This window comes from Stenella coeruleoalba, assembly GCF_951394435.1.
Source record: "Stenella coeruleoalba genome assembly, chromosome: 8".
Taxonomy (NCBI): domain Eukaryota; kingdom Metazoa; phylum Chordata; class Mammalia; order Artiodactyla; family Delphinidae; genus Stenella; species Stenella coeruleoalba.
The window spans coordinates 5,475,998-5,487,764 of record NC_137154.1 but is presented as its reverse complement, the minus strand read 5'-3'; the positions used below and the strand labels follow the sequence as shown (position 1 = coordinate 5,487,764).

The window sequence follows — 11,767 nt, the reverse complement described above, 5'->3', positions numbered from 1 at the left end:
GCTCCTGCACCTACACTCCCAGCTCCCCCTCTTCTGGTGGCTCTGCACTTGTCACTATCTCCCAGTGCACATCATGTGAGCGTGCTTTTGTTTCTTATCGGCTCAGGTAAGCTCGCTCTCTTCCCAGAGAGATTGCAGGCTCTGTAAGGGCAGGAGCCAAGTCAAGCCTTGGACTTCTTTAGGCTCTCCAACACCAGTTAGCATGGTGATGGGCAGGTAATTAGGTCTTTAAAATATTTGTCAACTGATTGACATCACCATCGTTTGTTGCTTCCTTTGCTTAGGGCACTGTCTCCAGGAGGCCCTGGTAAAGTATCCCCGTATTACCTGGGAGCAGTTAGCCCATCGATCTACCCAGTGGCTCTTCACTAGAGCGTCCCGACACGCCAGACATCAGTCATCTGTGATTACTGGCCGCCGCTGCCTCAGCCAAGCATCTTCCCTTCGTTGTTTCTCTTTTCCTTTCCAACGTTCTTATAAAGGTATTGATTATTCCCATTTTACAGATGGGGAAACTGGAGAATAGAGAGCTTTAAATCATTTGTTCAAGGTCACTCAGCTGGTAGGTTACGGACCTGGGATTTGATCTCAGGTCATCCCTCAAACAGCATCTGTCCCGTTTGCTCGCGGTCCAATATGAGTTTCTCTCTCTCCCCCTAATCGGCTGTTTTATGTTGGAGAGAAAAGTGTAGAGTCACAGCGGAGACTTGATACTTGGCCCCAGTCTGTCACCCTCCCTGGGAGATGAAGGTATTGAGAACGTGAGGGTCACTGCTGAGGGACTCCGGCAGCCGGCCACAGGTGGGCGTCCTAGGGAAGCTGAGGGCTAGATGCGCGGGGTTCGGAGAGAGCACCGGAGGGCAGAAGGACAGCTGTGCAGGGGGACAGACCCATAAGACCACTCAAGTAAGCCAGAGTGAGGTAGACGAGCAAAGGCTGGGAGAAGGAAGGTAAGCGACAGACAGATATTTGGGAGGACTAGAGGAGGGGTAGGTGGAGGGGCAGCAGTGGAGTCTGCTGTGTTCATGTCTTCCCAGTGGACACAGGGGAGAGAGCCTCTTCCCCAGCTCTTGGCATCTCCTGAGCTAACCCTTGGGCTTCTGGCCCTCCACCAGCAGGTGTAGGGCCGGGGCGGGGGGTGGGGGGGGCGGGGGTGGTGGCGGGGGTGGTGGGGAGGAGGCGGGAAGGCCCGGAGAACAATGAGGAGAGCCAGGGGGCGGGGCAAGGCCAAGGAAAGAGATGAAGTTCTGGGGCAAGCATTTTATTTGTTAATACAAGAATAGAAATTCTGCAATAAATATCATCTAATAAATAACATCTCCAAATAAATAAATATTAATACAACAAACTTAGAGTCATGAGTGGGTGGGGCTGGGGGGCAGGGCCTGGGGGAGCTGCCCCCCCACACCCCGAAATGCTACTGCAATGTAAACTTTCAGGAAGTTCTGTGGCTGTGGCTATGGCTGCCCTCCCCAGCCTGGGCAACCCACAGATACCCTGGGAAAGGGGGCGGATTGGAGGCACCCTGGGGCTGGCAAGAAAATTCAAGGCAATGTCCTTTTGGTTGCCACCCTGTGCCACCGACTGCCTTGGGGACCCCTGGGTCCAGTCTGTCCCTGCCCCTCTGCTTTCAGTATTACCTCCAATGCAGATCCCACCTCTTCCATTTTTGATCCCATCTCTTCCTGTTTGGACTTGCCACTGTGTTTGTTTCCTGAATGGGATGTATTGAGTTATTTGGGGGTAGGGGAGCAACACCCATCTAAGGAGAGCAGGGCAGCCAAAGGGCTTCACCCCAGAAAGGCACATGCGATGGTGGCCCCCTCCCTGCCCTACAGGCACGCTTCCTGGCAGTGCCACTTGAGGGGCTGGGTGGGCACTGGCAAGTGGTTGGCAGGGAGCAGGAAGCTGTGAGAGCCTTGCACCAACTTGAACCATTGTGGGTTCCCTTGAGCATCACGTCCTGTGGAAATGGGATGGGGCCTATTGCACCTCTTCCCCAGACCCGTAGGACTTAGGGAAGCGGGGAGGGGATGGGCCTTATTGCATCACACCCTCCTCCCAGTCCAGGGAGGGCTAGAGGCTCATGGCTTCTGTCTCCTGGCTCAACAAGTGTTGGTGTACGCCTTTCTCTCTCCCAGAGTGGGAGCAGGGCTTGAAGGCGGAGGGGAAAGAGACGGTGGTAAAGGTCAGGGATCAGAAGCCATGGGCCTCCAGGTGCAGGGTGACCGCGGCTGCCGGAGGCTGCATCTTCTTCTTGAGCCGGTTGAAGTCCTTGGCCGAGCGCCACAGCCAGGTCTGCAGTTCCTTCAGCAGCCAGAAGTCATCCATCTTCTGAAGGAAGTCACTGTGGGCAGGGCCAGGCATCCAGGTGGGCTCAGTCCCGGGCAGAGGCTGGGGCAGCGGGTAGCCCAGAGCTGCCATGACACCCGCGATGCTGCCCAGCAGGCCCTGGAGGCTGGTGCAGAAGTGGGCCAGGCTGCGGCGCAGCTCAGCCGTGGCAGCCTGGCGGTTGAGGCCACGCAGGTAGCACAGGAGGTGGCTGTAGGCCTCGTAGTTCTGGGTCAGCCGCAGTCTGTCGTTGAGGCTTCGCCACACGTCCAGGTTGACAGTGGCCCTGGGCAGAGTCTCCGCCCCGAGCCGAGGTGGGTTGAAGTCAGGCTCGTTGAAAGGGGGGCCCAGGTAGTTCAGCTGTGAAAAGGAGAGGGCGATGGGGAGGGAGAGGGGCGGAGAAGCCAGCTCGCCTGCCTGCCAGGAGATACCTGCCCCCAAAGCTGCTATTTCCTGTGTCCTGACACGGGCCCCACCTCCACGCTAGGCCTCTCTGTTCTCGGGCCTCCCCTAAGTTCCTCTGGGGAAGTCATTTGCATGGAGGTGACAGTTGAAGCAATGGGGGTGATGAGCTCTCCTATGGAGAAGTGCAGAAAGAGAATAACACGCAGGAGAAACTCAGGAAGGACGCGCTGATTGGCTGAGAGTACCAGTCTTGGGAGAGCGCCCACTGTGGGGGTTGGGAGAGAGAGGAAGAGGAGCCATGAGGACCCAGGAGGCCAGGCTGCAGAGGTGAAGGTGGACCAGGAGAGTCAGAGCCAAGGAGAGGAGTTCAAGAAGGCAGCAACGCTCAGCAGTGGGGCTGCAAAACAGAGAGCGAGGAGAATGAACCTTAGAAATGCCATTGGGTTTGGCAAGAAGGAGGTGCCTGACGACCTTGGAGAGAACCGTTCCAGTGGCCTCGAAGCCAGATTGCAGGGGGTTAAGGAGTGAGTGGGTGGAGAGGAAGTGGAGGCAGAGGCTGCAGACCACTCCTTCAAGAGATTTGGCAGCCCGGGGAGAAAAAGGGTCGGGAGCTAGGGGGGTAGCAGTCAAGCAAAGGTTTTCTGGACGGGAAACCAGAGAGGGAAGAGCGGGTGGAAAGGCAGAGGGGCCCGTGAGCATCCAAGCTGCCCTGGGTGGAAAGGCAGAGGGGCTCATGACCATCCGAGCTGCCTTTGCCCCTTGGCACGCGTGGTCCACCAGCTGAAGGGCAGGGGACAAGGTACTCACTAAGCCCCCAAAGAAGCGCTCATAGGCGCGAGGCGGCAGAAGGAAGAAAGTGAGGCCATCTCAAAAGTTGGGCAGGAGGAAGGGTATCGAGGACAGTCTGGGGAAGAGGAGAGAGCCTTGCCAAGCCTCCGGGGAGAGGCCTGGGGCCCCGGGAAAGGGCGAGGGAGATGGTTCAGCTGGGAGAGAAAGGGAGAAGCGAGGGGCGAGGCCTGGGATAGGCAAGGGCCCGGGGGAGGTTCCCACGCTGACAAGCACAGAGACAAACTCATTTCCTCGGTGTATCCTGGGGCCGGAGCCAGCTCCCCCCGCCACCCTCCTCCCCTTTCTTTCCCTGGCTCCAAAGTAGGGTCTGGGATGTGGAAGAGGAACACGGGAAGAGGGGCCAGTTCCCCACGGTCCTCGGAACCCTGACCCTCCTGCCTTCCCTCCTGGGCTCTCTGAGCACCTCTGGACCGCCCCCAGATCCTTATGGCACAGGGTCCAACTGCACCCTGAACCCCCTGCCACTCCTGGCCTGGGTTCCCTGCAGCCCCCTTCCCCCAAGTCCCCCCTAGGAGGCCCAGCTAGGATGGGAGAGGCAGACAGAAGGGAGGCCCATGGGTCCAGAGCTGCAGGGCCCCAGGTCTGGGGCAGAGACGAGCTGGAACACAGGCACGGGAGGTGGGGCCCCTCCATCCCCACCCAGCCCCACCCGTGCGCGAGAGACACCACAACACGGTGTAAACAGAGGAGACTTCCCCGGCCCCCAGGGGGAGGCGGGCGGCTGGGCCGGCAGCCAGCAGGGCGAGGGGCCAAGGCGGGTGCGAGGCCTGCCCACATGCCTAGTCCTGGGGCCAGGGATGGGGAGGAGGGGCGCCCTCCCTAAGAGGGAAGGGCGGGGACAGGCCCTCCCCATCACCCCATCATTCACCAGGACCCCCACCGGTGGGCCTCTCTTCCCCCACTCCCATTCTTCACCCAACTCCCAGCCCCTGAGCTGCCCTGGATACTCACATAGGTCCCAGCCAAGCTGCGGAGCTGGTGCTCCAGGTAGCGGGTGAGGTCATAGGTTTTCTGGATGGAGGGGCCAGGCCCCGGGTCCCCTGTGCGGTTGAGGGCTGGCACTGCAGGGAGGTGCCAGAGCACGGTGCACAGGCACGCGAGCATCCCCCACGAGTCCCCTGTGGACAAGACAGCGAGACGCGTGAGGGTGGCCCGGCCCGGTCAAGGAAGCTAGCTAGCAGCCCCTCAGGTGTCTGTCCCCACCATAGGCTGGGAGGGGGTGAGGGTGGACCACCAGATGGGAGGTGCGGGGAGTGGAAGAGGGGAGTGTTCCTGGCCTGAGAAAGTGTGTGCACGGAGGCATGTATGTGTCTGAGGAAGAGGACTTGGCCTGTGTGTCTACCAGGAGGTACTGGAGAGTATTTGTGCGTCAGCTAAGTCGCTATGTGTGCCGACATGCGTACGTGTGTGTGTGCACGTGCGTGCGTGTGTGTGTGTGTGTGTGTACATGGGGGACCAGGCCAAGGGACTGCGGATCAGGATCAGTATTCCCAGGTTCCAGGTGTACCTCGGCCTCCTCTCCCACCCTCCGGGTCCCACTGCAGCTTAGGGGGAGCCAAGGGGTTGGGAAACAGCACGTGTCAGAGCTTCAAACTGAGAGAAGTCAGCCCTGAGAGGGGCGCCCCAGAGGCGGCCAGGAGTGGGAGTTGAGCCAGAGGCAGGACATAGGGTCAAACCACCGGGGTCAGAGGCAAGGTGGAGCTGTGGACCACCAGGGGCGGGCTGAAGGACACGGGGCTGGCTCCGGCAGGCAGTGGTGGGTACATTCTGGGATTTGATTCCCGGGTGTGGAAAGTGTAGGATCGACTTAGATTGAAGGAGATTTAGTGTCACTCTGAGAGGCTGGCTGCAGCGTGGAGATCTGCCCCATTCTCCTCTACGGTATTGGATGGGGAAAAGTGTGACCTGAATGAGACCCGGTGATCTGCGGTGATCTGCCTGCAGCGAAGAGATGGGGCAGGGGGAGGGGAGAGAGAGAGAGAGAGAGAGAGAGAGAGAGGAGAGAATATGATGTATCTGCCGAGTAGGGCTTGTCTGATGATGGTGCTGGAGGGTTTGGGCCCCGCAGGATACCAGAGGCCAGGGGGTCAATGCTGTGAGGACAGACTAGGCAGTTGGGAAACATGACTTTCCCAGCTTTTAGGTGAGGTCCAAGGTCAAGAGCACTAGGCCAGGAGTCAGTGGGCATTGGGACTGGCAGTGGCAATGAGGGTTAGGGTAGAGTAAGGCTATAATTGGCATTGAGCTAGGTTAGGTTTACGGACTGGGTTCCTTTCAAAGCTTCAGGTTAGTTTATTGGGATTTGGCTGACTGAGTGTGGTTGAGGTTTGAGTCCAGCTGGGGGATGTGGTTAGGTCTGGGCAGGCAGAGGGTTGGCTGGGGCTAAGGTTTGTGAATTTGTTGATTTAGCTGTCAGATGGGGTGATGCATGGCCTGTCAGCAAGAGTAGGGCTAGTTTGGGCTTTGAGCTTGGGTAGGTGTGAGATCACGAGTGGTTTCTTTCTTCTAGTTTACATTATAGGGCTTCCCTGGTGGCGCAGTGGTTGAGAGTCCGCATGCCGATGCAGGGGACACGGGTTCGTGCCCCGGTCCGGGAAGATCCCACATGCCGTGGAGCGGCTGGGCCCGTGAGCCATGGCCGCTGAGCCTGCGCGTCCGGAGCCTGTGCTCCGCAACGGGAGAGGCCACAACAGTGAGAGGCCCACGTACCGCAAAACAAACAACAAAAACACCCCGTATAGTTTACATTATATACTGTCAAATTTTCTACAATGACATACGTTGCTTTGATAGAAATAAGTTGGATGGGGGGTTAACAATTTGATTGTACTTAAGATAAGTGTGGAGTTAAGAAAGTATTAAGACTAGGTAGGTTTAGACTTAGTCATAACACTGGGTCGGGGCTTTAGAGAGGGTTACAAACGAGGAGGGGTTTAGGAGTCACACTCTATGGAATGTCTCTGAGAGTGCAGGGCTCAGGTGGGAACTTTGGCAATGGCGCAGCTGCTCAGTCCTGACTCTCAGATGCTTTCCTGGCTGGCTTCACTGACAGAATGCAGTAGCAGGGCTGCCACTAGTCTCAGGAACCCTGCCCTCTCGGGTGGAGGGCTCTTGGTTCTAGGCTGTGTGTGTGTGTGTGTGTGTGTGTGTGTGAGTGAGTGTGCGCCCCATCCATGTGTGTTTTAGGACAGAAAGCAGGATCAGGCTCATAACTGCTCCCTGGGGAGACAGGCTCCCCTTCTCCTCTTCCCCATCTGCAGCCTGTGGCTTCCCTCCCAAACGGTCCCTTCCTCATTCTTCCTTTCCACCCCTAGCTCTTGCTGACTCTCTGAGTTCCTTCCTATTCTCCGTTCTTCACATCCCAACACAATTCCAGGCCCTTCTCCTCTGCTGCCTTCAGCCTGGCTATCTGGCTGAGTCACCTCCAGGATCCTTTGGGTACAATGTGGGGTTAGTTTCAGAGGCTGGAGACCTGCTGAGGTGGGCAGCAGTCCTTGCAGCCTTGAGGTAGCTTTCAGGATTGAGCCTGGTCTCTTCTCGCAGTTAGTGGCAAGGCCGAGGGTCCCAGCTGAAGCAGCAGTTGAGCACTAGGCTCGCCTCTTTACCCCACACCCTGCTCCGGGCAGCCTTGCTAGCCAGAGTTCTGGGACTGGGCTCTGCCTGGCCCACGGTGGTGCGGGGGGGTAGGGGGGGTCAGGAACCCAGCTCTGGTCCTTGTTTGCCCCCTCCCCTTCTGGGCCCTGCGGGACATCCCTGGGGAGGATTGGCTCCCTATACAGGGACAGCAGGGGGAGAAGCCTTTGCAAAAACAAGAACGAAGTCATCTGGGCAGAAAATCGGCTCGTGAAATTAACCAGACAAGGCCGGTGTTTCCAGGAATATTTCAGTTCTGAGGTAACTGTGTCACTGAAGGCTGGGGGGGGGGCGGGGGGGGGAAGCTGAAAGAGCTTCGGGATTGACCCATGGAGAGAACCAGAAAGAGGGAAGGAGCCTCAGAAATCCAGAGGGAGAAGAGGCCAGGAGAGGAGTAAGGTGACAGGGCTCTACACTCCATTAGGACAGCCTCCACTCTGGGCAAGATGTCCCATATCTTAGGCAGCAGAACTGAAAGCCTTCCGGGGCAGGGAACACCTGTGGTTTAGTCGTGAGCACTGGAACTCAGCACAGCTCGCCACTTGCCTGTGTTCCTAGGAGGGCAAGCCCAGTGGGCATCCTGGAGCCCTCTCCAGGCTCGTGGTGTGCAGGTGGACCGGCCACCGGGGGCTGATTCCTGGGCCCCCTCCCGGAGTCCTGGCCCCCCGCCCAGCCCCCGCCCCAGCTCTGCCTCTGGCTGCTGCCCACTGATTGTTTACATCCCGTCTTCCCCTGTGTTTATAAATCCAGCTGAGCACGTGAGGAGCTAATGAGAGCAGCTCACGTTTCCTGCTGCGGCCCCCCCACCCCCCATCCTGGCCCCCGCCCGGGCCAGCCCCTAATTCCATCCAGATCCCTGGGCCCTGGGAACCGAGGCCCCCCCTCATGAACACACACACACACACACACACACACACACACACACACACACACACACAGCCCATGCAAGCGCATGGCCACCCTGACACGGCTACACAGGCAGGCATACCCGTGTACGCATGTTTAGGCAGCTGCCCCCTCAGCCTGTCTCCCCCAGTCTGACCTCACGCAGTGAAGGTAGGGTGCTCAGCAGTGCAAATACGCCAGGGTAGTCAGGGTGGGTAGGACAGGTCAGCCAGGAGACCGTGCACCTGGGATTGGTGGCTAAGAGCCATCAGCCTAACAGGTAGGAGCCGGGGAGGCATCGCAGAGCTCCAGAGGTGCTGGGCTGAATGTGGGAGCCAGAGGAAAGGCCAGACCAGGACTGGCATCCTGGTGACCTTGGAGGGGTCTGTTGAGGTGCACTGAGGGGATGAGTGGTTTAGGGGGTGGTGGGTCCACTGTGGTGTGAGATCCAGGAAACGGCCCTGGGGGTCACCTCCCAGCCCCCCTTCTCAGGGAAGGGCCCAAAGAAACAGCCCATCTTTCCTTGTCCTCTAGGCTGGCTGCCCTCCCCTCTGTTCCTTCTCTCCCTTCCATCCTCTCCTTGGTTCCCTATCCCCCAGGCAACTGAGAATCGGCTTAGTGAGTGGGTACACACGGGCCCAGAAGTGAGGAGACCTCACTTTGTCACCAGCTCATCCGGTGACTGGGCTTGTGTGAAGGGGTTACACTGTGCGTGTGAAATTCCAGACCACGTGATGCTCCACCTCTGCTGTGCTCATCAGCAGCCCCCTCCCTGCCCTTCTCGTCCAGCCTAAATGACAGAAGAAGAAACTGAGGCCCAGGGAAAGAAACAGATGGGCGGGCCAGCCTTCCAGCCTTGTGGAGTCCATTCCCACCCAGGAGTTGGGCTTTTGTTGGAGCCAGAGGGTCCGGATGGTGCTGCAAGAGGACCCTGGGTGGAGCCGGGGAGCTGGGCAGCCAGCAGAAGGCAGGCACAGGGGCAACATGAAGGAAAGAGTCCGGCAATTGTGTAGGTGTGCTTGAAAAGGTGTTGTTATCCAGCGGGTATGGGAGGGGCTCAGAGGGAGCGTGCAGGAGCCAGGGTGTGAATAGGCAGGTGGGATTGTGGGGAGGAATGTGAAGTGTCACTAATGGAGTAGCTGGTGCAGAGGGGTGGTGTGCAGAAGTGTGAACGGGCCCAGCGCAGGGCTCTGGCAGGGGGAGAGGGAGCCATTACATCAGTTGGGAGGAGAGACTTCTGGGGCGGCTGGGTGACAGTTGCTGCCACCTCTGCCTGATGCCCGTTTCCTCCCCTGGTTGAGTGCCTGGCTCCAGGGCAGCGAGGGTGTCTGAGCCAGTGGGGGGAATGGGTCTGATCTGTCAGGGGGATGTATCCCTGTGTCCTACGGCGGGGGCGGGGGGAACAGTTGTGTGCTCCTGGAGCCGGGAGGGGGTCCGTGGGGACAGTGAAAGCTCAGAGGTGTCAGCCTGTATGGGTCAGGGTCAGAGAGCGCCTGACAGAGTGGGTCCAGTGCCTGCACCCACAGCCTCTCTCCGAGGCTCGGACCGCTCCTGCCGAGCCAAGCCTCCAGCCCCCTCCCCTCCTGGCAGCCCCCTCCTACCCCAGCGGGGAGGGCCAGGCCGGGCGCAGGAGGAAACAGGGACGCGTCCTCTGGGATTGGGAGTCTGGGGAGGGCTTCTGGAGCGCAGTGTGGAGTTGCTGGGAAGGAAGGTAGGGAGAGCAGGGATGAGGGCACTCTGGCGAGGCCCGGGGACTTGGGGTTTCCCTCGAGGGGCTCGGCCCGAGAACTTGGCCGGCCCTCACCCTCGGCGGTGACCTCTCGCTCCCGGCCCCCTCCCCGAAGCGGCGGCGCCTTCCCCCTGTGTGGCCCCCGCGCCCCCGGCCCCGCCCCCGGCCCGCTCCCGCCCGGTCTCTCCCTTCCCGGCGGCGGGGGCGGGGGCGGGGTCCGGGGCGCCGGGCTCCGGGCTCGGCCGGGCCGCTGCCCTTTCCCGCGCGTCAATTCCCTGCCCTGTCCGCCCGCCCTCCCGCGGGCTGCCGGGGCCGAGCGGCCGCTGCCTCAGCTCCCCAGCCGGTGACAGACTTTCCTGCCCGGTCCGGCCGGGCTGCGCCCGCCCCCCGCACTAATCACTCCCAGGCCACGGCGGGCCGGCCCGGGGGGCTCGCTGCCGCCTCCCGCCCCGCCGCCCGGCCCCTACCTGCCGCCGGCTCCCCCGCTGCGGGCAGCATGGTGGGCTCCGGCCGCGCGGCGCGCAGCGAGGAAGCCGCGACTCCCGCGGCCCGGCCCGGACCAGCCAGGCTCCGCTCTGCCCTCCGCCCTCCTCTCTACTCTCGCCCGCCCTCCTTCCCGCCCTCCCCTCCCGGCGGGCCGGGGAGGGAGAGCGGCGCGGCCCGAGGTGTCGGCCTCTCCTCGCCTCCCGCCGGCCCGGCCTCAGGCTCCCCGTGCCTCCCTCCCTCCCTCCCTCCCTCTTCCTCTCCCGGCCCCCTTCTCCCCGCGCGCCGCGTCTCCCTCCCGCAGCCCCGCTCCCGCCTCGGACGCGCTCTCCCCGACTTTTGCGCGGGGCTCTCTCCTCCGGGATCCCGCGACCCCGCCTCGCCGGGCTCCAGGTGGCCGCCTCCCAGGTCTGCGGGCCGCCGGGGCTCCCCGCCGAGCGGACTCAGGGAATGCCGCGTCCCCGCCCGGCCACTCTCGAAGGCGCCCGGCCGTGCCTCCCCTGGCCCGAGCCCCGCGGACGGGGGCAGCGCCCGGCTCCCCGGCCGGGCCCCGGCTCGGGACTCCCAGGGGGAAGGACTGGAACCGGATCTCGCGGCTCCCGGGCGGGGGCGGGGGCCGGGGCCTCGGACGCCTGGCTCCTACCTGCTCGGAGGTCCATGGGGCTGGGGGCCGGGCGGGCCGGGCGCGGCTCCTCTCCCGGAGGCTGGCGGAGTGGGAGGGCGAGCCGCGGCTCCGGCGAAGCTTTAATAATCCCATCCGCCAGGCCCACTCGCAGGTTTTTTTCGCTCGGTTTCGGATTTTTTTTTTTTTTTCGGTGTGGGACATTCTGCAAACTTTTTTTTTCTGACGTGTAAAGCTGTAACCACAAATTGTAGCGGCCCTCCCCGGGGTGGGGGGAGGAGGGGGGAGGAGGGAAGGGAGGGCTTCTGGGGCTCCTCTCCTTCCCACAACACCGAGGGGGGGTGAGGTGAGGCGAGGCTGCGGCGGTACCACCCTGGGCCTCCCTGGGGGAGGGGGCGGGAGGGCATCAGTGCTTCTGCAAACTCCCAAGAGCCAGGGGAGTGAGCCGGCCTCTCCTTTTCTTCTCCCTCGGTGTCGGCCCGGGGCGCCTGCCCCCTGCCCGGCGGGGTCCCAGCTCTCACCCTACCTCTGCCTCCAAGTCTCTAACCTTCCCTCCCCTCCCCCTCCCCCTCCCCCTGAGTAAATGCAATGACACATCCTCCCAAATGCCAGCGAGCTGGCTTCGAAGCAAGTGATGGTGTTTTTCCTGCTGCCCTTTGTCTGGGCTGACCGCCCCCCTTGCCTATTGTCCCGCCGCCTGTCCCATTTCCAAAAGCTGAGGCTAAGCGAGGCTCCGGGGCTGGGGCAGGTGACTAACCGGCTCACAATGCCCCGTGGGGGGCAAGAAGAGGGCAACACAGGCCCACTGCCCAGCGTGGAGGAGAGAAGAG

General features: G+C 61.4%; 1 protein-coding gene across 2 annotated transcripts; it reads right to left on the bottom strand.

The window, feature by feature from the left end:
• Window positions 1-1,270: 1,270 nt before the first annotated feature.
• Window positions 1,271-11,176, bottom strand: CLCF1 (cardiotrophin like cytokine factor 1). 2 transcript variants are annotated; one of them, XM_079929338.1, is made up of 3 exons: window positions 10,959-11,176; window positions 4,537-4,703; window positions 1,271-2,691 (listed from the first exon to the last, which is right to left on the bottom strand). In XM_079929338.1, exons 1-3 carry the CDS (start codon window positions 10,972-10,974, stop codon window positions 2,197-2,199), a joined length of 678 nt encoding a protein of 225 aa, XP_079785464.1. In that variant the 5' UTR covers window positions 10,975-11,176; the 3' UTR covers window positions 1,271-2,196. The 2 variants fall into 2 exon arrangements, with proteins under 2 accessions (XP_079785464.1, XP_079785463.1); XM_079929337.1 differs by lacking the exon at window positions 10,959-11,176 and adding an exon at window positions 10,300-10,483.
• Between the last annotated feature and the right edge of the window lie 591 nt (window positions 11,177-11,767).

What these genes read in the sequence shown, in the direction of transcription:
- CLCF1 (XM_079929337.1), bottom strand. Translation starts at nt 10,330, where the DNA reads ATGCTGCCCGCAGCGGGGGAGCCGGCGGCAG. An exon ending in AGCGGGGGAGCCGGCGGCAG is followed by an intron (nt 4,704 to 10,299) that starts GTAGGGGCCGGG and finishes TCTTGTCCACAG; the next exon opens with GGGACTCGTGGGGGATGCTC. An exon ending in GCAGCTTGGCTGGGACCTAT is followed by an intron (nt 2,692 to 4,536) that starts GTGAGTATCCAG and finishes TCCTTTTCACAG; the next exon opens with CTGAACTACCTGGGCCCCCC.